At 43.6% G+C, this 23,160-nt stretch overlaps 3 protein-coding genes across 4 annotated transcripts; 2 read left to right on the top strand and 1 right to left on the bottom strand.

The window, feature by feature from the left end:
• The first annotated feature begins 1,543 nt into the window (after positions 1 to 1,543).
• On the top strand, positions 1,544 to 3,631 carry LOC124678257 (cyclin-P1-1-like). Its single transcript, XM_047214176.1, has 2 exons — positions 1,544 to 1,913; positions 3,202 to 3,631. The coding sequence occupies exons 1-2, from the start codon at positions 1,552 to 1,554 to the stop codon at positions 3,608 to 3,610; spliced, it is 771 nt and encodes a 256-aa protein (XP_047070132.1). The 5' UTR covers positions 1,544 to 1,551; the 3' UTR covers positions 3,611 to 3,631.
• Positions 3,632 to 6,157: 2,526 nt separating this feature from the next.
• Positions 6,158 to 9,081, top strand: LOC124675245 (peroxisome biogenesis protein 22-like). 2 transcript variants are annotated; one of them, XM_047211313.1, is made up of 9 exons: positions 6,158 to 6,310; positions 7,280 to 7,510; positions 7,596 to 7,643; positions 7,746 to 7,802; positions 7,884 to 7,985; positions 8,212 to 8,277; positions 8,385 to 8,486; positions 8,582 to 8,704; positions 8,815 to 9,081. In XM_047211313.1, the coding sequence occupies exons 1-8, from the start codon at positions 6,158 to 6,160 to the stop codon at positions 8,693 to 8,695; spliced, it is 873 nt and encodes a 290-aa protein (XP_047067269.1). In that variant the 3' UTR covers positions 8,696 to 8,704; positions 8,815 to 9,081. The 2 variants fall into 2 exon arrangements, with proteins under 2 accessions (XP_047067269.1, XP_047067267.1); XM_047211311.1 differs by having other exon boundaries at positions 8,582 to 8,709.
• A 781-nt stretch (positions 9,082 to 9,862) lies between these two features.
• Positions 9,863 to 14,643, bottom strand: LOC124675551 (histone-lysine N-methyltransferase ATXR2-like). The gene is made up of 15 exons (XM_047211632.1): positions 14,525 to 14,643; positions 13,618 to 13,693; positions 13,409 to 13,494; positions 13,000 to 13,304; positions 12,427 to 12,539; positions 12,253 to 12,284; positions 11,676 to 11,806; positions 11,380 to 11,467; positions 11,215 to 11,263; positions 11,070 to 11,124; positions 10,848 to 10,917; positions 10,681 to 10,750; positions 10,514 to 10,590; positions 10,363 to 10,419; positions 9,863 to 10,263 (listed from the first exon to the last, which is right to left on the bottom strand). The coding sequence occupies exons 1-15, from the start codon at positions 14,624 to 14,626 to the stop codon at positions 10,150 to 10,152; spliced, it is 1,425 nt and encodes a 474-aa protein (XP_047067588.1). The 5' UTR covers positions 14,627 to 14,643; the 3' UTR covers positions 9,863 to 10,149.
• Positions 14,644 to 23,160: the final 8,517 nt, after the last annotated feature.

Here is a 23,160-nt window from a genome sequence, read left to right as displayed (position 1 = left end):
AAAAATCTGAAAAAAAACTGGATGTAGCAATGATGTACTTTACCGCTGTGCAAATTTTCAGGATGAAATACGTTATACTTGAGGCTACACAAAAATAACAAATTCTGACAAATGTTGGAGGTTTCAAAATCTGTACTATTCATGTTTTCAAATCCATTGATTTATGAATCTTGCACAGCCCAAAATACTTAGTCTTTTGTATTGCTTTTTTTCACAGTCATAGAGTACATTATTGTCTATCTATAGAATTTTTGTTCCTAATTTTTTGAAACTATAAGATGCCATTTTCAAATTTTTGAAAAAACGGGCTACATGTAGCCCGAGTACAAAAAGCCACACTCATGGATAGGGGGAAATTGCAAAAAGGAAAACGAGCATTATAAGGGCCAAACTTAGGCACCGCTAGCCGCGCTCAGACTACCACGACGCCCCACCGCCAAGTGGCCGCGCCACCGCCAAGAAGACCCCCGGGCTACGTCGGACCGTCGCCTGGCTGAACCACACCACCGCGGGGCCGCCATGCAACACGCCACTGCTCCACTCACACGGGGAAGGTTCGGTTGCCGCCGCCGGCACCGCAAATGCAACACCCTGCTTCCCGCGCTGGTGGCAACAGAGAGGAGGAGGGGAGAGTCAGCGGGCTAGAGTTTGCCCCTGCTCGCCCACTCGAGGTTCGAGAAAGGAGCTAGAGGGAAAGGGGAGGGGATTCGAACCAGATCTGAGTAGACGACACCCTCACAAAGTTGGCACTTAATTAACGTGTGGGGCATGACAACTTACTTCATTTTTGTTTTGAGGGTTCTAGACTAATTCAGGATTTTGTAGATAATATTTTTTAGCTCGGTGTATGGCGCAACGGTTGGTTCCTTGACTAAAGGTGCAAGTGGTACATCATTAGGTACCATCTACCCCCTTTAGTTTTAAAATTGAACTAACTTTTCTAAAATAATAATATCATGAAAAAAGAAGTTAGTTTATTTTTTGGGAGCGATTATTTCTCAGTCGACTCAGAACTAATTTCGTTCTCAGTCACATGATATCAACACATTTCAGTTACAATTCAAGTTGCAGCTCATGATTAGCACGAATCACAAAGCAAATCAAATGATGTAAAACTTAACTGAGCACGAATCACATAGCAAATCAAATCTTTTATTTTTTATAGTAAAAGAGGATAGAAATTAGCTAATGATGATGGACCGCTTGCATCTATTGGCTTGACCCACCCAACCAATAGCTTGCAAGAGAACTCGTAAGACATGCCAAATAAGGATTTTTTTTTTGAAGAAAAGCTTGTTCCGTCGAAATCAAAACGGGAAAGAGGATTTCCGACCCCACCCACCCTATCCATCTCCACTGATATCCGTACAAGCTTCGCGAGGCGGACAAGGTGAAGAGAAAGCTCCACCAGCCAGCCGCGGCCCCACCCCCGCCGCATCGCGGCTAAACCACCGCCAAGCAAACGTCCGGCCAAGGGCGCATTGATTATCCGGCAGGCAGGCGCACGCCGCCGACGAAAACAGCAGTTCGCCCACGCGCGCACGGGCCGGCATGGGCGACGCCGGGGCGACGGGCGGCATGCTCTCCCCGCCGTCCCCGCCGCCGCCGGAGCTGGGCATGGTGGCGCGCGCCGTGCAGCGGCTCGTGGCAAGAAACGACGCGCTCGACGGCGGCGAGGGGACTGGGAGCGGGATGGCGGCGTTCGAGGGCGCTGGCGCACCGCGGATCGGCCTGGCGCAGTACCTGGAGCGGGTGCACCGGTACGCGGGGCTGGAGCCCGAGTGCTACGTGGTGGCGTACGCGTACGTCGACAGGGCGGCGCACCGGCGCCCCGCCGCCGCCGTCGCCTCCAGGAACGTGCACCGCCTGCTCCTCGCCTGCCTCCTCGTCGCCTCCAAGGTCCTCGACGACTTGTAAGTACCTCGATCCATTGCATGCCTTGGCGACGAACTGAAAAAAGTGCACCCATTCACCGCGCACTGAAGTACTGAACTGCATATATATTTTGCTCCATTCGATCATATGCCACGCGAAGTGAAATCAAAGATCTAAGATTACTGTCAGACTCCCGCGGTTCTACCAAGAATAGCCAAAGCATAACCACCATTAACTGATCATGCTGATGCTCACTGACTGCTACGGCTGAGATAATGCCGTGCGATCGACGGAAAGATAGGGTAAGACCAACCACGTCCACATTTAGCTCTGGAAAAATGCGACCACAATAAATCCATTGACAACAACATAAACGGGACTGGAATATACTCCCTCGATCCGTCAGGATTTTTGTCATGGCTTTAGTTCAATTTTTTTTTGCGCATGACTTTAGTTCAAATTTCAACTAAGATCAAACAAGAATTATGCCACGGAGGTAGCACTTGTATGCAGGCCAATTGTGCTTTCAAGTGAAGAAAAGGAAAGGCGTGCACTGGTTTTCATTGTGTTCAGTTACACCTCGTCACATCAGTCAATTGGTTGTTGTACTTGGGCCACGCACTCTTGTATAACGACTGGTAGGTACGTGCACTAGGTTCATGATCGATCCGTATTTATGTCGTCAAACAATAATTCAATGTACATGACAGGTACGTACGTACATTTGCAGATCAAGTGGCCCGTGCATCATGTATAATGCTACCTGCATTTTCTCGAAATAAGCTTTTGTCCCGTTTTATAAATAAAGCCACGTATGATGGCCAAACTGATACAAGGTAGTGAGGAAAATCTCTTACAAAACAGACCGAAGATTAAAAAAAGGGTTTTGCTAGTTCTCAGAGAACTAAGTTCGTGCCCAGTTAAGTCCTACGCTGTTAGATTTGCTTCGTGATTCGTGCTAGTTATGAGTTGCAACTGAGATTTGATAACATCATCTAACTGAAAATGAAGTTAGTTTTCATTTAACTGAAAAATAGCCACACCCTAAAAAAAATGATAGGAGTCGCAACACTCTCCAAGATACAATCGACACTACCTACGTTGAAACCCGTCTCGTTGTGAAGTCACCGGACATCATCGTCTCGTACCCACCAAGTAATACTACCTGTATAATGTCTTGATCAGAGAGATCATGGATGCAACATGCAAGTCAGGATGATTAATAATGGAATCGATAATGCAGTAGTACTACTACATTTGTTCAGCGATCTTTTTACTTGTGCCAGATCGTGGTGAAATAAGTTAACTGAACACACTGTCTTGCAGCCACCACGACAACGCCTTCTTCGCGCGCGTGGGCGGCGTGAGCAACGCGGAGATGAACAAGCTGGAGCTGGAGCTCCTCGACGTGCTCGGCTTCGAGGTCATGCTCAGCCGCCGACTCTACGACCTCTACCACGCGCACCTCCAAGACAAGGACGACACGCGGCACAGCAGCAGGGACGCCGCCGGCGCCGTCGACGAATTAGTCGCGGCCGCCGCGTCGATCAAGATTGAGGAGCGGTCGGCGGACGGAGACGACGACGAAGATAACCGGAGCCAGCTCGCGAACGGCGCCGTCCAGTACGACTGGAACCAGGGGCCAGCGGCAGGGAGCGGTGGCGCCGGCGTGCGGCGGCACTCGTCGTCGCAGGCACCGGCACGGTACTCCTTCTCGGGCCAGACTTCTGACTGACGAGATGTGCAAATTTCACTACTACCCAGATTTGACGTGTACTACGTATATACTAGCATCAAAGATTGATAATGAAGCCAGGTTTAACTGATGTGCGAATTTTTTGTATGCCATGCGTGTACCACTAGATTGTAGTACAGTTATGTTTTAGAACTAGAATTTACAGCGGGTGAAATGTGACGTCAGTGCGATACCAGCCAAGAGCCCAAGAACCGTGCATTCCATCTCGCATGTATTGTACGGCCTAAGGGAGGGTGTGTTTTTCTATTTATTTTCTTCTTGAAATTTGAAAAGCAAATGCAGCAAGATAGAAATGGAAGTCGTCGAGAAAATGTCAATGTGACACACAGAAGGCATGTCCCTTCCCCATTATGTTGTAGTTTCCCCTCTTGAATTTAGTTCTAGGGCAGATTCGCAAAAAAAAAAAAAGGATCTAGTTCTAGGGCTTTGTTATTCAAATATTTGGTGCACGTGAATATCTTGCCCGGGCTTATTGCTTGTTCACCTCGCGGCCAGGAAGTGTTTGTGGGATCCAACCATGGTTCATTTATATTTTCTAGATTTTGATATTTTTTTCTTGATGTATAACTTGATGTTCACATGAGATGCATATAGTTCCACCTAAACCTCCATCTTGGGAGACCCCTTATGGGTTATAGCCTACATGATTATGAGTGGAAGTCGCCATGCTTGCCTTTGCTGCTCCTATGTTTTCGCTACACGTTCAAGAGGTTGTTCAATGATGAATTGTGCAAGTGGATCTTTAACATTCTTGGCGTTTGACGGTGGATAGTTTGATATCCTACCACGACATTGTGTACTCCGTGTAGGCTAGGAGGGCATGCATCTACATAGATAGGATACTCGAGACAGTTTATCCTCATACCACTCGGAAGGTTTCTGAGATGAAAAAAAAATGGAAGAACAAGACACATAATCGAGAGACCTACTTTTGTATCGATGAGACTTCCATTTGTGCAACAAAAGGACTCACATTCAAATGGAAGGCATTCAACAACCTATTTTACGACTATACAAAGCCCTCCCAAGGACGAAGCTCCTCAAATCTACATAATCTCAAGCCATCTTCATCTAGAAGTCGGATCGGTATAGGGCACTCTATACCGTTTCAAACACAATTAGAACCACCGTGTTCATCACCTGAACTCGCCGAGCTACATCATTTATGATAAGTTGTGCAAAATCAAACCCCCATATAATTAATCCAAGTAATATTAGGGTTGTTAACCATGAAAAATGGTTCAGAACCAGGGTACAAGTCGTCCATCGTACCATCTGAGTGTATCGCGACCAAACAAATCACCTGCTCTCACGGGAATGCTCTGGAGGTCTTTTAGATCTCCAATATTTTATCCCTCGACAACGACAACCTTCTTCTTCCTCTAGATTCATCGTTGAGCCAAGTAAAGGCACAATATTGCACTACCTGTCGGTGCCAGCCAAAAAGATGTGCTTCATCAATGATGATCACGAGAGAGCATGCCCTAGTCATCGGCATCCATAAGGCTTGTAGGAGGGTGTGTGCTCTTGGCGAGCATTTATGGTCCGTGACGTCAAGGGAAAACTTGTAATTTTCCTTTTTATTTGTTTCATTTTTCTATTTGTTGTGTGTTGTGCTTGGCCGCGGTGGTCTTTGAGCCTACTTTGAACTTTTGAAGTAATACATGGCCAGGGTAATCGAAAGTAACTAACTCAGGTGCCCCCCTAATCATGCCCCCTATTTATCATTCTATATTTCCGTTTCAAAATTTATCTTTCTTCATATCCATGGCTCTCCCACATTGGTGCTTGCAACGCGCATGGGGAGCCGAAGCGCCACTCACATGCGCCACACACCATATACTGGTGTGGGGGTGGGTGTGTGATTGTAGATCTTGTATGGCACGACTCTACACGTGGCGGTGTTACTTATGTTGGCATGAGCAACACCACTTCTCTGCCTTCCGTCATCGCTGGTGTGGAAATCGAGTGATCTAGATCTCCTTTCCCTTTTCATATGTTGGTATAATTCTAACTAACCATTCAACAACTCCATAAACTAAATGAATACCAAGTTTCAACTCATGAAATCATTGTTTCTAGCAGTATCTCCATCCATCGAAAATAATTGTTCCATGTACAACAAGTCATAACAGTAAAACTAAACATCAGTTAAAAGATCAACCGTTGTGATTGATTTATAATAGTGTATGCATGTATAGGCGAGAAATAACAAAGGGATCCACTAAAAATAGAGAAATAACAAACAGGCCCTGAAGGCTACAAGCCTACAACTCTTACTTGCGCCGTAATAGCTCCACCGTCCAAGGACCAAACTGCAAAACCACCGCCTCCAACGTCATGACAAAAACCAGCCGCTTCCCTCTTTCTCTCTCTTCTTCCCTGCTCCGACATCGCACAGGTAGCCCACCGCGCCCCAAATTACACTTCCGCCCCCGCAGTCCGCCCGCCTCGCCGCGACCGACGAGCATCCCCTAGGGTTCGTCGGAGCCGCCGCCTCCTCCCCTCCCCGTCTCCTCGGCGGCGATGGCGTCGGAGTCCGTTGCGGCGGCGGCGGCGGTTTCGGCACCGGCGGCGGCCGGGGGAGGGAAGGACGACGAGCTGGCCGATCTGGTGCGGCGCCTCGTCGACGCCCTCGCGCGCTACTCCGATCGCCTCCCCTTCGACCTCGATCGCCAGGTTTCCCGCTCGGATCTGTCGCTTCCCCCTCCCGTTAACGTCGCTACAATGATCTGTCTGTCAGTACCTCGTAGCTGTAGCTCAGGATTTTTTATTTTGTTGGCCTGGCCAAGGGTGTGAAAGTGGTTCCATGTTTGGGGGAAAGGCTAGCTGTGTCTAGGTTGTCTGTTCTTCTGCGGTAGCCATTACCTCGTAGATTGCAAAACTTCGATCGATTTGGTAATGTGTTGCTAGCTGCTTTGCAAGCTTCGGGCCCGTATTGCTGGTGTTCACTCTTCGGTGTAAACCATCGGTCCTATATTGCGGGTACTGCGACCAGGTTTGGCAAAAGCCAAAATATCAGGGATTGCTGTGGTCCTTGTGATTTTGATGTGCCACTTAGCTGAAAGAGTCACTTATCGGTACTATACATAGGATTGTGAAAGTTTTGTCCTATCAAATGTCCCCGAAGGGACGAGAATGACGGAAACTTTTCGGAAGGCTAGTAGGTGATCTCAAGAACTGACATACCTCCCTGGTTGGTGATAACGAACCGGTAGTGAACTATTTAATGTTGCGGTATTGTTTTGGTATGCCTAGAGCTAAATTTGTGCTAAGGTTAGATTCGCAAAATGGCAAATACCCTGTAATTAATAGAATGCGGCGGTACTAGACTACACATTAATAGACGTAAACCTGTGCGTAAGCACTTCATGCAAAACAGCAAGGCCTGCGCCATCTATGTTTGAACTTAACTTTGTTTGAACATCAATATGGTTTCGCAGAGTAAGTTCAGCAGTGGACTGGTTGTAGCATTATGTGTTACTTGGCCAGAACAAAAAAAAAATAGCATGTTTTGTTTGTTCTCGAGTACAAATCAAAAAAAAAAAAAAGAGTACAAATTCCCATGGCTTTCCATTTTCATGATATGCTGTTTTATATCCTTGTTACAAGAATTATTCAAGTACTTCCTTCATTTTCCTCCTTCAGAAACTCCGCTCGCTCACCACACTTGCTGCGATCGCCATCACACTCGTGTTTGCTTGGAAACTGTTGAGAGCTCCTCAAGAGCAACCCCGGAGGCCACGCAGACGTGTTGCTCCCTCACCTAGCAACACCAGCAGCCGATCACGGCAAGGTGCATTGACCGGAACGGATGCTTGCTCATCGGCAGATTCAAGAGCACATGAAGCAATCAACCAGCTTTTCCAGCCTGTAAATGTATAGCTTACTTTCTTTGTTGAATATTAAAATTATGTTTATGTTTTTATGACCATGGATTGACAGTTGCTCGTTTCTTGTTCAGCTGACTCTTGAGCAGCTTGTCAGGCATAAACTTAGCGAAGGACGAAGGGTACTACACGGGCCACTGTTTTTTTTTTAATAAAATTTCAAGTGTCCTGTAACCTGTTGAACCAATTTATGATTTTCACTGATGTGGGGATACCAACTTCAGGTTACCTGCCGGTTACTTGGCGTCATTTTGGAGGAAACAACTCCAGAGGAGCTCCAGGTGGGCAGAAACGCTTCTGCAGAAATTGTTATTGGCTTTCATGGACTAATGAAAAACTCATGGATGTATACCTTTCTGCAGAATCATGTCACAGTGAGACCTTCTGTCCTAGAGGTTCTTTTGGAAATCGCAAAATTTTGTGATGTCTATCTGATGGAGCGCGTTCTTGATGACGAAAGTGGGGTAGGTCCACAAAGAACGCTTATGTTATCTTGTTACTTATGTTTTGTGCCAGTTACTGCCACCATCATATGCAAACGGAATGAATGATAAATGGTTTCCATCCCATTATAGCTCATTGATTGCTGTAGAGTTTGCGTTATTACAAACATGGGTTACACGTTACCTAGCTTAGTCTTTGGAGCAGACCATTGTAACCTGATCCCCGCTCACATGAATCATGATGCAGGAAAAGGTGTTGTCTGCCCTGAGCGAAGCTGGGCTTTTTACTAGCGGTGGTTTGGTAAGAGACAAGGTAAGCTTTCGAATCAGAACTTGTGGACATATAAATATATCATTATTTTAGCATTGTATATGGCCAATACATGTCTGAAATATAACTCTGTTTCTTGAAATCTATAGGTTCTCTTTTGTAGTACGGAAAATGGCCGTACCTCTTTTGTTCGGCAACTGGAACCTGATTGGCACATTGACTCGAGTCCTGAAATTGTTCACCAGTTATCTGTAAGTCACAAATGCAGTATTGCCCTTTTTCGCCAACACAAACGGGAAGAGTAGTGTCGTGAAATATGGTTTTGATTTGCTATTTCCTGTTGCAGAGGTTTATCAAATATCAGCTGCACATATCGCCACAACAAACGGAAAGAGCAGCGGCCAATGTTTTCAGCTCTACAAGCTTGGAGCAGTTCTTTGGAGGCCTTGATCAGAGATGATACAATGAGATAGGGTTGGAACATTTACATGGCGTATTTCTTATGAAATCTAACTTAAAATGAAAGTCTGATATATGCTTATGATTATGCTCTAATCTTTTGAATGCTCAAATTTGTAGGTTAATGACTCCAGCGAGCAGTGGCATAGTGAGAACTCAGAGGAAAACCATTGTTCATTTTTTTCCTGAATGATGTAATTCGTTTTTCTTGTATTATGTGTAAAAGTCTTGTGACAATACTAAGCTTTTCTGTGTCGCCCATAAGCTATGGGAAGAGATAGCACCTGTAGCATAACTCATGTATCAACTGTGCCCATGTATAACTAAAATACTTCACAGCTGTCAAAACGTTATGCACTCCGTATTAAAAAAAAAGTTGGTGTGTCATCCTCCTGTTGCAACTTGTGGCAATTTCGGAAGGAAATAAAAAAGCTATTCTGGATTTAACAATACATTCAATGCCACATATGCATCCCAGCGTGGCACTAGAACAGATATGAAATTTATCAACAGCAAAATCCAGCATTTCCTGTCCAATTCAAGAATCTCTACATTTGTCAATTCAGTCGCTGCTCAGAGTTTTTGATTTATTCATATGTTATAACTTGATGAATATCTACCAGCTGCCCTAAAAGCCCTCAGGGCAGCGCTAGTACGTCAACAACCAATGCTGCCCAGAGCAACACAGCTGAAATTAGAATGAAAAAAGAGAGACATGAAGCAAAGCAGAGAGAACAGCTCGCGGAATATAAATTTTACACAGAATTGTAAAATCCGTACAAAAGATGCTACATTTGGCACAAACTACTTATTAGATTGCTGGGATCATCATCATAAACTCAAATAAACAAAATGGCACTGACAGATAGCAACCAGCGGGCAGCGGCACATAAATCTGGCATCCATTCATCTATTCCAACAGAACCCATACATCCGTAAGGAAGCAGGAAGTTTTAACTAGCATGACTTTGGCATGCATGCCACTGCCTACATGCATCTGTATATTTTGGTGCCCACGCATCAATCAAGATGTTGCGCATTTCAACAAACTGTTGCTCGCAGGGTGTAATCCTCCTATTGCAGCTTTGCAGCAATTTCATAAAAGGAATAAAAATAGCTATTCTTGTTTGAACCATGCAATGCCAGTCTCTAATTTCTCAACATAAACAAAGCAAAATGAAGTATTACTTCAAGGTCAAGCATCTCGATCCTACATGTAGTATTCAAGATCTCCAGTGACACAAACTACAGATAGATAAGACATCTTGACTATTCAGTAAAGTTGGACAAAACAGAACCCAACAACACCTCAGATCAGAATACCCCATCATCGTGTTCTTTCTTCAAATCCTACCCTTACATTCTGGAGTTGTCAAAGTACCGAGTGGCATAAACTACAAGCAGGATGCACTATGATAACGACCAAAATCTCTAGCAAGTCAAGTCTTGTCTCGTTCAGTTGGGCTTTTCTTCCTGGCACTTGGAGCATGTGCATGTGAATCCATAATCTGCGAGCTCGGCCTGCCGCTCCTCGTATGGAAGATCTTCATCAATGTAGGAAATGGTAATCTACAGCATTGGAGTGTCAGCACGTGGTAGAACAATTTGGCCAAAGTTTCTCTTGTCGGAATTTTAAGAGGATTTTACATAGCGCTAGAAACGACGTACCTCGTCTCCCTTGCTGATAGGCCCCAGAGCAAGTATCACTGCGTGACCGTCATTATCCTGCAGACAGTATTTCAGCAGATCTTATCAGCATTGCTGACCGGCAGTTTGGTAGGAAAATGGGCTAATCAGCTGGAAGGAAAATATACATCACCTCGTCTCTCTTAAATGCTTTAGCATTTGGACAGCATGAATGATTCATGCAGCTTTGCAGAGGAAAGAATGCCGTCCCTGGAAACAAACAAAAAAACACATTAAATCTATTTAAAAAAGGCACACAGCAGTGCACTGAAGGAGTAATCAAGAGGAAGTAGTACGTACCATCACAAGGAACTGCATAGTCATCACCTAGAGCATCTAGAAATGGCATCGTCACCTTCTCAGCTTCCTCCTGGAATACATTGCATTTCAGATTAAGAAAGCAATTATGCAAGTGCAAGAGTAAAAAAAAATCACATAGAAGAAATTAAGACCACCATCAAACAAACCTTCTTATCATCTGGAAGATCATAAATATGTATGAAATAGTCTTCAACTGGCGATGCAACGACCAAATCACTGGAACGAAAAAGGTGGAAGTATGACTGGAGTGACTATTCAAGTCAAATGCGGCATTACATTTGCTTTGGTAGTAGAAGGTAGAGAGAAATACAATTGACAAGAATATATAAAATTTTCAAAATGAAATAGGGGAAAGCATATTTACTTACAGATTGTTCAGCTCAAACATGCCAATTATATGGCCGTACACCTCAAGGGAAAACACTAGAGCAAGTTAAGGTAAGTTGAATGAAAAAGATAACTACTTATCATATGGGAAACTGAAACAAGTCTTGTAACAGCTAAAAAGGATACATGGCGCACACTCAGCGTCGAAGATCGCATCCTTCAGAAGTTGCAGTGACTGCAAAACACAGAAGTCATGATCAGTCCACCAGTGGATGAAAGTAAAACAGGGCACTTGTGCACTTATCACATCCCCATTGTATATTTTCTCAAGTAATATGTCGACATAGTTACCGTAAATGCTAGATCCCTTATTTCCTCCCTAAATGAATCTTCACCAGAAGCATCAACATCCTGAGGCAAAGCAATATAATCCCACCATCTGCAATCACAAAATATTTTGCACAAATCAGGGTAGTTATTTTAAGAAATATTGAATCAGTAGTAGAAATGATGCTTAGAATTCAAAAAAGATATCCCAGTGTAACCCAAAACAAGGGAGACGAAATGATAAATCCAGCCACAGGTATCAGTTAAAATAATAGGACAAGCGGTTACCAATAGAGGAATATATACTTTGAAGCTTTTACCTCTTCTTGAAGCCCATGGAAAGTGGTTTCCAGGCTTCCATAAGCAAAGAAAAGTTTGATCCAGCTAATTTGTTTTGAAAGTCATGCTGCTTTTTGAGTTTCTTGTACCTCAACAGGGTGAAAGTGATAGCCTGGTATATGAAAAGTATGAGTTCATACATGAGAATCAGGAAACCATAGATGAGTTGCAGTTAGTACATAAGGGAGTGCATTTCTTCTTTTGTTCATTTTATCTGCTACGATTGATATAGCTAGTCTTGTGCAATAAGGCACTAAAGATCAAGAAAGTCGCAGTTTGAACATTCAGACAAACACTAATGACTGACATCGTATCAACTCAAAGTTGATGCCAAAAGCATTGGCCTTAAACGCTGGCTATGTACCTATTTTCTAGTCTTCGAATACATTATTGAAAACACCAGTCGGACAATGATAGAAAATGAGAAACTAAAATGAACATTTGTACATCACATTTTGGCGCTTAGCTTAACAACCAAGAAATAAAAATGGACATATGTTACTAAAGTGAGAAAACAAAAAGTATCCTAAGCATATTAAAGATATGTCTATCACATACCTTGGCAGCAACCAAGAAAATATCATTGGTTCCTGAAAACAAAGAATGCGTATTATCAGATGTCAGCTTGACGACCTCAATCACTACCATAGTTGATCATGGCTGAATTGATATAGCATACATGCCATGAATGATGCTTAGATGATACATATTCAAGGAGTACTGCTAGCTTACCATTAGCATGCTCTATGAATTTGTGAAGAGCAGATCTTCGGGAAGGTTCAGTGTTGGAGCCAGCACAGAGCAAAGAATGGTAGGATTCCCAATCAGAATCAGCACATGATTGGCTACACAAGAATTACCAAGTTAACGTTTCCTCAAGTTTCCAAAATAAAAACTAATGCTTTATCAAGATAAACATTTACTGAAGGAACAATAACAAAGATCATATGCAAGTTGTGCATGACACAATCAGGTTCAGAATTTAACATGGGCTACACAAAAATTAACAAGTTAACATTTTCACAAGTTTCCAAAAAAAAAAATGTTTTCTCAAGATAACAAGTTACCCAAGGAACAATAAGTTATGTGGTCTATACATGACACAATCAGATTCAACTTCAAGAAATAATACAAAGTTTTACATGACGCAATTAGGTTCAACTTTTAACATGATCGACCACTATAACTTATGATGAAACATGGATATCAAACATTTACAGTCAAAAGATTTATGCCTCAATAAACATTCAAAATATCTCTGAATATGAAGTCAAAGAAAAGGTGAAATTGCATATGAACTCAAACCTGCAGTAGCGTTCTTCCTCACATCCATGGCAAGAAACAACTTCTGGTAAAGCAAAATGATCTGAGAAAGGCAGTGACGTTTCACCAGTTATGAGTGATTCTATGACTTCTAGCGGCAAATCTTCACTATTTCCCTTTGTTCCACCAGGAGAGCCAGTGCTCGATCCCGATCCACTTCCATGGCAGTGTCTCTCACTATGGCAGCCAATGCTTGAACCAGCATTTTGCAAGTACAGTCTTTGCCCAATCTGGAACTCTATAGAACCAACGAAGCGGAAGCAGTAACTACACACGACACAGTCAATCTGCAACAGAACACATAAAATAGATATAATATTCCTAGGAGCATCAGTTCACATAGAAATGGAAACAGGAGTGTACACAGGAGCAATTTTGAGAGCAAGTGCACCTTGTTAAGACTGTGTTGCGCGCCAACCAACATTTGATCCTTCAGAATAAGGTCATCTTCAGCAAAATCCTTGTTTGCAAAAACACCTGCAAGAGCCCGTTGGTTCAAATGGCTTGGCTTTTAAGTCACACCAAATTGTAGATAAGCACCATATTTACAGGATTGCTAGCCCATATGACATATGGTAAGTATTCATTCAGTAGCAGTACCTTTCCCGTGCTCGCCGTTGTAGTTCACTCTTACACCGTCATGCTTCTTAGACTGTATGAGCTCATCATAGTATTCCTGAAACGTCAAAACAGAGGTATCATGGTTATGTTGTCGAATGTTACACACAAACCCTTGGCAATACTTGATCTAAATGACAAGGTAGAGCAGAAGAATAAAAGTAAAATCCACCCATAATCTGCCACACAGCAAGGAGCACAGCATTGCTTCCATTCTTCATAATCTTAAAATCACACTGAACTGAATTAATTACAGACGCAAACTACCAGAAAGCTACAAATAGGCACATCGGACATTAAATTTGCACCTCGGTGAAGAAAATAACCAGCTTATAAACACCACTCGTTCAAATTTAGCACAAATAAGATTATTCCCATTCTGTCATAATCTTAACATCACACTGAACTGAATTCCCTACACGCACTAGCTACTGGAATGCTAAAAGGAGGCACCTTGGATCTTAAAGTTCCATCCCAGTGAAGAAAACACGGTAATCAAAGGGTAAATGTTGCAGATAATTAAGAACCAAAAATTTCAACTCTAATCTTTGCCGGAAAGGTAGCAGCTGACCTGCCTCTCTCATCTCACACACCCACAAATCATTCCAAAGCGACGGGACAGCAAAGACATATCCTTCTATACTAGTAAGACCGAACAAATCAACAAACCACAAGTATCACCACCCAAAAAGTGCCCCCAACCCATCACAACATCAGTTCATCCCCGAAATTGGCACCGCGAAGAAGCCCAATCCAACTCCTTCCAGCAAACAAGCAGCGTCCACAACGCCGATAAGTACAATTATCTGTTCCTCAAGCAACCGGGCTCACTCAGCAGACCAGGAAGAGGGATAAGGAACGGACCGGAATGGAAGGGGAGGGGAGGTACCTGGGCGGGCTGGAGAGGCGGGGTAGCTAGGAGCTGGGCGATCTGGGGGGCGAACTCCCTGTCCAGATCGCATGGGCTGGCGCCGCCGCTGCCCCGAGCCATGCCGCCGGAGTTAGCTGGTGCTGTCTGCCGCCGCTGGTTGCTGGGTTTTTGGGGGTTTGTACCGGTAGGTTTCGTTGGGGCCAAGATTGGTGTTTTGGGCATGATGGCGTAAAGTAGGTTTCGTTGGGGACAAGATAAGTGTTCAGCACTGAATGCGCGTTCGATTTTAGAAAGCGTAATCCATCATTGGTTCAACATCCGGTGGTTTTAGCCAAGATTTAAAGTTCTTCCTAATAGCGTGTTATAAAATATCTGGAGAGTTTGCAGTAAATTTTAATAGTTATGTTCGATATGATGCTATTTGTGAAATAGTATGCAATATCGCTCTAAAATATCATAGCCCTTTTTTGTTTAGTCTATTGATCCAAGGACTCAAGTTTTTCTCCTTAGAGTTTACTTGGTACTAGAGTTTTAGTGGAAATTAGCGGGGATAATCCGCTTCAAACTTTCAATCCTCACTTATTATAAATGCATATTTGGTGCTAGAATATAAGCAAGCTTAATCTCCACTTATCTCTATTTTCCCCCAAATTTTAGTGTAATTTTTCAATCCCCAATACTCTACCCCTACCTAATGGATTGGAGATAGGGTTTTGTGCGGATTAGGTGACAACAGAGATTCACCCAATACTCTAGAGTATTATCTCCACTAATCCCCACTAAAAAGTAAAAACACTAATACCAAACAAGGCCTTAAGGAAAAAAGGATGTTATTTTTCGTTTGTCGCGGTGATGAAGTGCAATATGTTGGTTTCTCTTCTGAATCGGAAGATAATATTACTAGTGCTGATGATTCTTAAGAAATAATTTATACTATGATGTTTCTTCATGGAATTTTTTGGCGGAATATTGATGCTAGGCTTCTAAAAAATTGGAAAACTAGTATTACTAGTTGAATGCCCGTGCTTCGCCACGGCTCAATAAACTGATCCAACTAAAAAAAACATTGTAAAACACAAAATTTATGCTTAATTAGTTATGCGTTAAATATGTAAAATGCCATATACAACTCATTTTGGTTGTATGATTGGTTACTATAGAAAAAATAACATCAAACTAAAAGGTGCATGTAATACTAAAAGGTGCATGTAACGCCTGCTACCCTAGCCTACTCCTCGTCATCATCGAGCACCACAAATTCGGGTATATGTCACATAACCTTTAGAAGCACGTGTCAAATAACCTTTACAAACAAACTGATTTACACACGAATTATTTGGAGCTTCCATTCGCTGGCATTGTTGCCAAGCTTCCAAACAGCTCGCTTGGGCAGCACAACACCGGCACCTCCAGCCAGCTTCCCTATCCCTATTATTCTTTTTCATAAAAACACGTTTTATGCAAAGTTGGAACTTGTCAATTTTAGAGAAATTTCGTCTGGCAACAATCTCTGCTCACTTTCTCGAGTCTTTTGTTACCAACCCGCCATTGAGCAACCAGATGGTGCTCCTCACACTCATTGACCCTGTCAATCTATGTCAAATATCGAAAAAAGAAGATACACATGAACTCTCTAGACTTAATAGGTTACATGAGTTTTTGCTTTAAAATAGAGATAAATTTTATTAGGTGAATTTTCTTTGTAATAAGATAGTTTGTTAAGGTTTCAAAAAAAAAGATAGTTTGTTAAGAGGACGGATTTGTTCGGTAGAGACAAGGATATTTAACCTTCAGTCCTTCACCGTGTACAAATTAACATGTATTCTTCATCGGAGATATTACAAAATATTAAGTGCATGATAGTTAGAACACCCTGTAAACATCCGATTTAAATATAAATGCTTCCTTTGAGCATACACAAACGCACGTGCATTCTGTTTCGTATCGGATCAAAGAGAATCCTCTCGTACTTTAGAGCAAAGTATTAAACCTATGGCAACAAAGAAACCCGGAATGCTTACCAACACAAAAGGATGGTCATCTAAAAAAAGAGCACAAGGACGACACCACACCATGATTGCTCATCTCCATCTCTCGTACATTAGAGACACCATTGCACCATCATGCATTACACCTATAGTATCAGATTGAGCGGAAGAGTGATGAAGAGGGGAAACATGTAGAACAATATCCCTGTCTCTTGATCATATGCATGTTCAGAGCCACCTTCAAAACCATGTCCAACTCCATGTATTATCACACCGGTAATCCATCGTTTGGCATCCATGCTGTGGAGAATAGTACCACGCCATCTGTAAGGGTATTTTACCCTTATCCATTATTTTGGTAACTATGACACCGTGCTAGAGTATTTGGACTAATACATGTCTACAAGATAATTCACAGGTATTAGCCAAAGAGGTATAATGGTGTATCGATGGAACAAGAAGGCAACGGAGACCCCCCAATTCGATGAAGAATCAGCAAGGTTTGCAGAGTCTGGCCGGTCCCAGATCCGGTCGGACCGGCCCTGGCGCCGGACGACCCGGTCACCAACCGGACCAAGGACCGGTGCCATCCGGACGAGATCCAGTAAAGAATGAAGAATGGTCCGGTCGGTGTCCGGTCGCCAGCCCGGTTGAACCGGCTGCTCCGGTTCTGGCCCGGTCGGACCGGGCTCCGGACCGGGCGTCCCGGTCGGCAACCGGCCTTTGCGCCTGTGCCATCCGGGCACTATCCGATAAAGAATGGTGTACTGCCGGTCAAGACCCGGTCCCAGCTCCGGTTGGAAACCGGCCGGTCCGGTCGATGGTCCGGTCGGACCGGGCCGTGGACCGGCTCGTCCGGCGCCGGATCCGATCGACCGGGCTCCTCGAGGAATCTGCGATGTGGCAAGTGACCAACGGCCATATTTCGAAGTACACTATAAATAGGCCTTCTTCTACCTCTGAACAGTTAGGCACTACACTACAAGTTGTTCTTGAGCTCCTTCTTCCATACTCCATTGTTAGAAACACCAAAAGCCTCAGATCTCCCTCCTCCTCCACCCAAACTCAAATCCCTCCGGGGAAGGAAGACCCGATCTACCGTTCTACCAAGCCAAATCTTATTCCCCCTTGTATTCATCAAGAAGCTTGCTTCCTAGGGTTCCTTGGAAACCCTAGGTGGGCAAGAGGAGTCCGGAAGCATCCGGGCTGTGGATCTGCTCCGGGCAAGATTGTGAAGGTTTGGAGGCTACCTCAAAGTCTACCACAAGTGAGAGAGCTATTCCTTCGTGGGATAGGCTCCGGAGAATAGGGTGAGCCTTCGTGGCGCGGGGAATCCTTCGTGGGACCTCCACTCCTCCAAACGTGACGTACCTTGTTGCAAAGCAAGGGAACACGGGAATACATCCTCGTCTCCGCGTGCTATCGGTTATCTCTAACCGAACTCCTTACTTGTGATTTAACTCGCTCGTGAGAGCCTTCGTGCTCGAGTTAGTTGTATCCTCATATAGGTTGCTTCACCTAGCTTGCATTAGGCTCACCTTTATATTCCGCAAAGCCTAATATTGCAAAGTAAGAATTAAAATCTGTAGAAACCTATTCACCCCCCCCTCTAGGTTTACCATCTCTATACTTTCAATTGGTATCAGAGCCTGGACTCTTTTTAAGGGCTTCACCGCCTTAAGAGTGAGATGGAAAAACTATTCGAGGGTCTAGATGATGACTCTAACCTTTCGGTTAAAGAAATGAAATCTAGATTCTTGGCATATGAGGCCGAGAAGAAGAAAAAGGAGGATGAACTACAAAGCCAAATGGCAGAAATGTCTGTCATGCTTAAGAACCTAACTACTGGAGGAGCTCCTAGTGGGGTTTCGGCCTCTAAGGAATCCTTCCATGAAGTTAACCGTGACTATCCTAGAAACACTTCACCCATGCCTCATATAAACCATAGTGGGACCGTTCCCCATTTTGATGGAACTCACTTTCCACATTGGAAATCTTCTATGGAATCTCATATTCGCAGCCTGTGAGTGTGGAGCTATGGGAGATCATTCTTCATGGATACCGGGAGCCACAAGATCCCGTTCGGTTGACCTCCACCGAGTTCTACAACCGTCAACTCAATGCCTCCGCACGTGACAAGATTAGAAGTGGCATCAATCGCAAGCTCCTTGATCAAGTCAATGACATCGGCTCCGCTAAAGAGTTGTGGGATCGAATCGTAGTACTCCAAGAGGGAACCGATTTGATCCAATCATCTCTTTACGAGACCGCAAAGCAAGAAGCTCACCGGTTCATGATTCGAGAAGGAGAATCCATAGCCGATGCCTATGCAAGGCTTGGTGCTCTTAGAGTAAGGATCAAGGGACTTGGTGCTGAGAAGTATGATGACGGCTTTGAGATGAATGAAGGATTCATAAAGTCCAAGGTCATTGCAATGATTGCTCGTCAAGCAAGAAGATACCAACCTTGCACTCAACTTGCAAATCATGACCAAGAGTGCCGATCTGAACTCCGATGATCTAGTCTCCTATGTGGCCGCCAATGAAAACATGGCCAAGGCAGGAAAAATGCTCATGGCAATGAACCGTGTTGATGAAGCCTCACACAACCATGAAGCGTCACACAACCTTGCCCTCAAGGATAGAGCTGACCATGGAGGAGAAGAAGAATATGAAATTGAGGAAGATGAGGAGATGACCTCAACTAGTGACATCGCTACCGACTTTGCCTTCTTTGCCAAGAAGTACAAGGGAAAGTTGCCAATGCTCCTCAATGACAAGAAGAAGAAGAGAACTTACTACAATTGTGATGAAGAGAGCCACTTTGCAAATGAGTGCCCTTATGAGAAAAGGGTAGACAAGCCAAAGTTCATCAAAGGGGTCAAGCCAAGATTGAAGCCAAACCCAATCAATGACCGATACAAGAGGAACAAGGGAAGAGCCTTTGTTGGGGCCGAGTACTTGTCCAGATGAAGAAGAGGAAGATGAGGAGAAGGAGGCCGGAGTGGCCGGTTTGGCTTTCTCTAAGCCCGGGTCACTCTTCACATATGACTACTCCAAGGATTACTCCACGGAGAATGATGTTGGTTCTTCCTTTATGGCAAGAATAACTCAAGATGATGACTCCGACGACTCTTCCTCATCTACAACCATTGGCTCTTGTCTTATGGCAAGAGAAACCAAGGTAATGGAACCCCCACCTTCTTTGTCTAGTGTCCTTGACAATGAAGCTGAAAATCAAGATGAATTAACTGTAGCTTAAGGAACTTTACAATGTTAGATGCACCCTTCGTGGTGAAGCTCTTGTCAAATTTGATTTCTTGATGGACTCTCTCAAAGAAAAGGATGAGTCCATTGAGGAATTAGAATATCATTTGAATGATAAGGAAAGGAGATTCAATCTCCTAAGACAAGAGCTAAAAACCGAAAGGTGCATATCTCAAGGTCTTAAGCAACAAATTGAAACTTATGAACTAGATAAAGTTAAGGATCTTGAAACTATTGAAAGGGCTCAATCATTGACCCAAGAGCTTAATGCATCAAAGGAGGAACTTGAAGTTGCTCATGCTTCTCTCACTAGGGATCTTGACCACCTTGAAAGAGCTAACAAGCTTGTCAAGGATGAGCTCAAGAAACTTGGAAAGAACCATGACCTACTCCAAGAATCCTACTCTAAAGCTCTTGAATCAATGAATGATTCTATTGTTGATAAAAATGTTGCTAGTTCCTCCACCACCTTTACTAGTGAGCATGCTAAGCTTGTTGCGGAACATGTTCGTTTACAAGAGGAACTATCTTTGCATGTTGAGACCAATACATATCTTGAATCTTTGGTAACCAAATATGGTCTCAACTATTATCCTAATGAATCGGCTTGTGAGCAAGCAACTACTCTTGAGGAAAATGTTAGGTTGAAGAAAGAACTTGCCAAGTTCACCACAACCAAGAGTAAGATGGGATTGGATGACCTTTTGAGTAAGCAAAGGTCAAACAATCAAAAGTATGGACTTGGGTATGTCCCCAAGCCCTACAAGAAGAACAACTACAAGAAAGAGAAGGCCGCTCAAGAAAAGAACAAGAAGGTCACTAATGATGGCAAAGCCCCAAAGGGCAAAGCCGCTAGTGGTGACCGCACGGGGCCAAACAATCACTATGCTTTATTTGTTGATTATTATGGTGATGTTTATGCTAACTATGTTGGTCCTCGTAATGGCTATGCTTATAGAGGGTACTCGATTTGGGTACCAAAAGATCTTGTTGCCATGACTAGGGAACCCATTAATCAATGGGTTCCTAAATCCTCTACTTGATTTTGTAGGGGTATTCCTCACGGTGGTCCAAAGTGGGTGTTTGATAGTGGATGCACCAATCATATGACCGGAGGAAGAGGTGTGCTTGACCAATTCATTGAAGATATTAACAAGAAGTCAAGCATTACCTTTGGTGACAACTCAAAGGGAAAGGTACTTGGGTATGGCAAGGTGGCAATCTCTAAGGACTTGTGCCTTGAGACGGTCATGCTAGTTGAACACCTTGGTTATAACTTGCTTTCTATATATCATCTTGCCGATGCCGATTACAATTCATATTTTACTAAGTATTATGTGCAAGTCTTTAGGAGTGACAATCTCAAATTGGTCCTTGTTGGATATGTGGAGAACAACCTTTACGTGGTTGACGTCTCGAAAGAGAGCCCATCTCCCTCCACATGTCTAATGGCGGCCAAGCATGACGAAGGTTGGTTGTGGCATCGCCGCCTTGGTCATGTTAACATGAGAAATCTTAAACAACTCCTAAAGGGTGAGCACATTGTTGGACTAACCGGCATTTCTTTTGAGAAAGATCGTGTATGCAGTGCATGTGTAGCGGGAAAACAACTCAAGAAGAAACATTCTATCAAGAGTATCGTCACCACATCTAGGCCTTTGGAGCTCCTTCATTTGGATCTCTTTGGGCCATCACATTATGATACTCTTGGTGGGAGCAAGTATGGACTTGTCATTGTTGATGATTACTCAAGATACTCTTGGGTCTTTCTCCTTAAGTCTAAGGATGAGACCCATAGGGAGTTCATCACCTTCGCCAAGAAAGCTCAACGTACATATGAATCCGAGATCAAGGCGATTAGGACCGACAATGATACCGAGTTCAAGAACTACACTATGCAAGAGTTTGTTGATGATGAGGGCATCAAGCATGAGTTTTCAGCTCCATATACTCCTCAACAAAATGGTGTTGTTGAAAGGAAGAACCGGACTATCATTGAGATGGCAAGAACCATGTTGAGTGAATTCAACTCACCCCACAACTTTTGGGGAGAAGCCATCTCTACGAGCTGTCCACTACTCCAACCGGCTCTTCCTCCGCCCCCTCCACAACAAAACTCCATATGAGCTTCTCACAGGTAACAAGCCTAATGTCATGTACATTCGTGTCTTTGGATGCAAATGTCTTGTTAAGAACAATAAAGGGAAGCTTGGTAAATTTGAAACTAGAACTATAGAGGGCATTTTTGTTGGATATGCGGAGAACTCTCACGCCTATAGATACTACAACCGGTCCACTGGGACTATTGAAGTATCTTGTGACGTGGTGTTCTTGGAGGATAATGTCTCGGACTGCACATAACCGAACCGAAACCGAAAACCGAATCGGAAAAAACCTAACCGAAACCGAATTTCAGTTTTTATGGTTTTATGGTTAGGTTTCAGTTAGCAAAAATGCTAACCGTTTATACTTCAGTTAATTCGGTTAAAAACCGAGAAAACCACGGTTAACCGAATAAAACCGAATAGCCAATCACAACAAATAATTTTGCTTTCTGGTCCCATACCAAATTCACGTTAACCTCTTTTATATATGTATAGCATGTGCATTTTACAAAGAAGCTACTCTGGCGTGGTGGTAACTGGTAATTACGTTGTTGTATGCATGTATTTGTGACAGGTGGAGGGTTCAAGTCCCTAATAATGCTTCAAATTTTTTATTTTGGCTGCGCTTCCGTTATTTATCATTTCTTTCTCCTGTAACACAATCGGTTTGGTCATAAATAATACAAATATCAAATATATGCCCATAAAAGTAGATGTTATTTAAAAATTCGCGTCAACTTTGGTTAATTTGGTTAATACCGAAACCGAACCGAATTTATATGATTATTACCGAAACCGAATCGTATTTTTATATGAAACCGTATTTACCGAAGTATTAAAATCATATTTACCGAAAAACCGTATTAATCGAACCGAACTAACCATATTAACCGAACGCGCAGCCGGAATAATGGCTCCCAAGTGGAGCAAGTTGTTCCATGTGTTGCAGGTAATGATGATGATCCATCTAGTGCCATCAAGCATATGGGCATTGGACACATCCGGCCCATGGAAGTGCATAGTGATGATCAAGGTGATGGAATAGAAGTATCAAGCTCACCTAGGCTTCCGGAAGTCTTACAAGTCGCGAAGGTAAAGGGAACGCGGACGAATATGTTTTGTCGCGGCTCAAAATAAACTGCACCAGGAAGTACTGGCCCAGGGCGCACGGTGGCCAGCCGGTGCACGTGGGGTTTTTAGCTGCCACACAGCCCAACCGCGACTAAATGTGCCCGAAGGCCTTTAGTCGCGGTTGGCTAGCCAACCGGGACGAACGCCCTCCCCATACACCATCC

This window comes from Lolium rigidum, chromosome 7 (assembly GCF_022539505.1).
Source record: "Lolium rigidum isolate FL_2022 chromosome 7, APGP_CSIRO_Lrig_0.1, whole genome shotgun sequence".
NCBI lineage: Eukaryota > Viridiplantae > Streptophyta > Magnoliopsida > Poales > Poaceae > Lolium > Lolium rigidum.
The sequence above is the reverse complement of the archived record's forward strand: the minus strand, read 5'-3'. Positions and strand labels throughout refer to the sequence as shown.

Bases quoted from the DNA above. Each gene is read 5' to 3' on its own strand.
- LOC124678257 (XM_047214176.1), top strand. From the start codon at position 1,552: ATGGGCGACGCCGGGGCGACGGGCGGCATGCTCTCCCCGCCGTCCCCG. The intron at 1,914-3,201 runs GTAAGTACCTCG...ACTGTCTTGCAG, and splicing joins TCCAAGGTCCTCGACGACTT to CCACCACGACAACGCCTTCT.
- LOC124675245 (XM_047211313.1), top strand. From the start codon at position 6,158: ATGGCGTCGGAGTCCGTTGCGGCGGCGGCGGCGGTTTCGGCACCGGCG. The intron at 6,311-7,279 runs GTTTCCCGCTCG...TTCCTCCTTCAG, and splicing joins CCTTCGACCTCGATCGCCAG to AAACTCCGCTCGCTCACCAC. The intron at 7,644-7,745 runs GTACTACACGGG...TACCAACTTCAG, and splicing joins AACTTAGCGAAGGACGAAGG to GTTACCTGCCGGTTACTTGG.
- LOC124675551 (XM_047211632.1), bottom strand. From the start codon at position 14,626: ATGGCTCGGGGCAGCGGCGGCGCCAGCCCATGCGATCTGGACAGGGAG. The intron at 11,125-11,214 runs GTATCCTTTTTA...AACTTGCTCTAG, and splicing joins CGACGCTGAGTGTGCGCCAT to TGTTTTCCCTTGAGGTGTAC. The intron at 10,751-10,847 runs GTTTGTTTGATG...AATGTATTCCAG, and splicing joins ATCTTCCAGATGATAAGAAG to GAGGAAGCTGAGAAGGTGAC.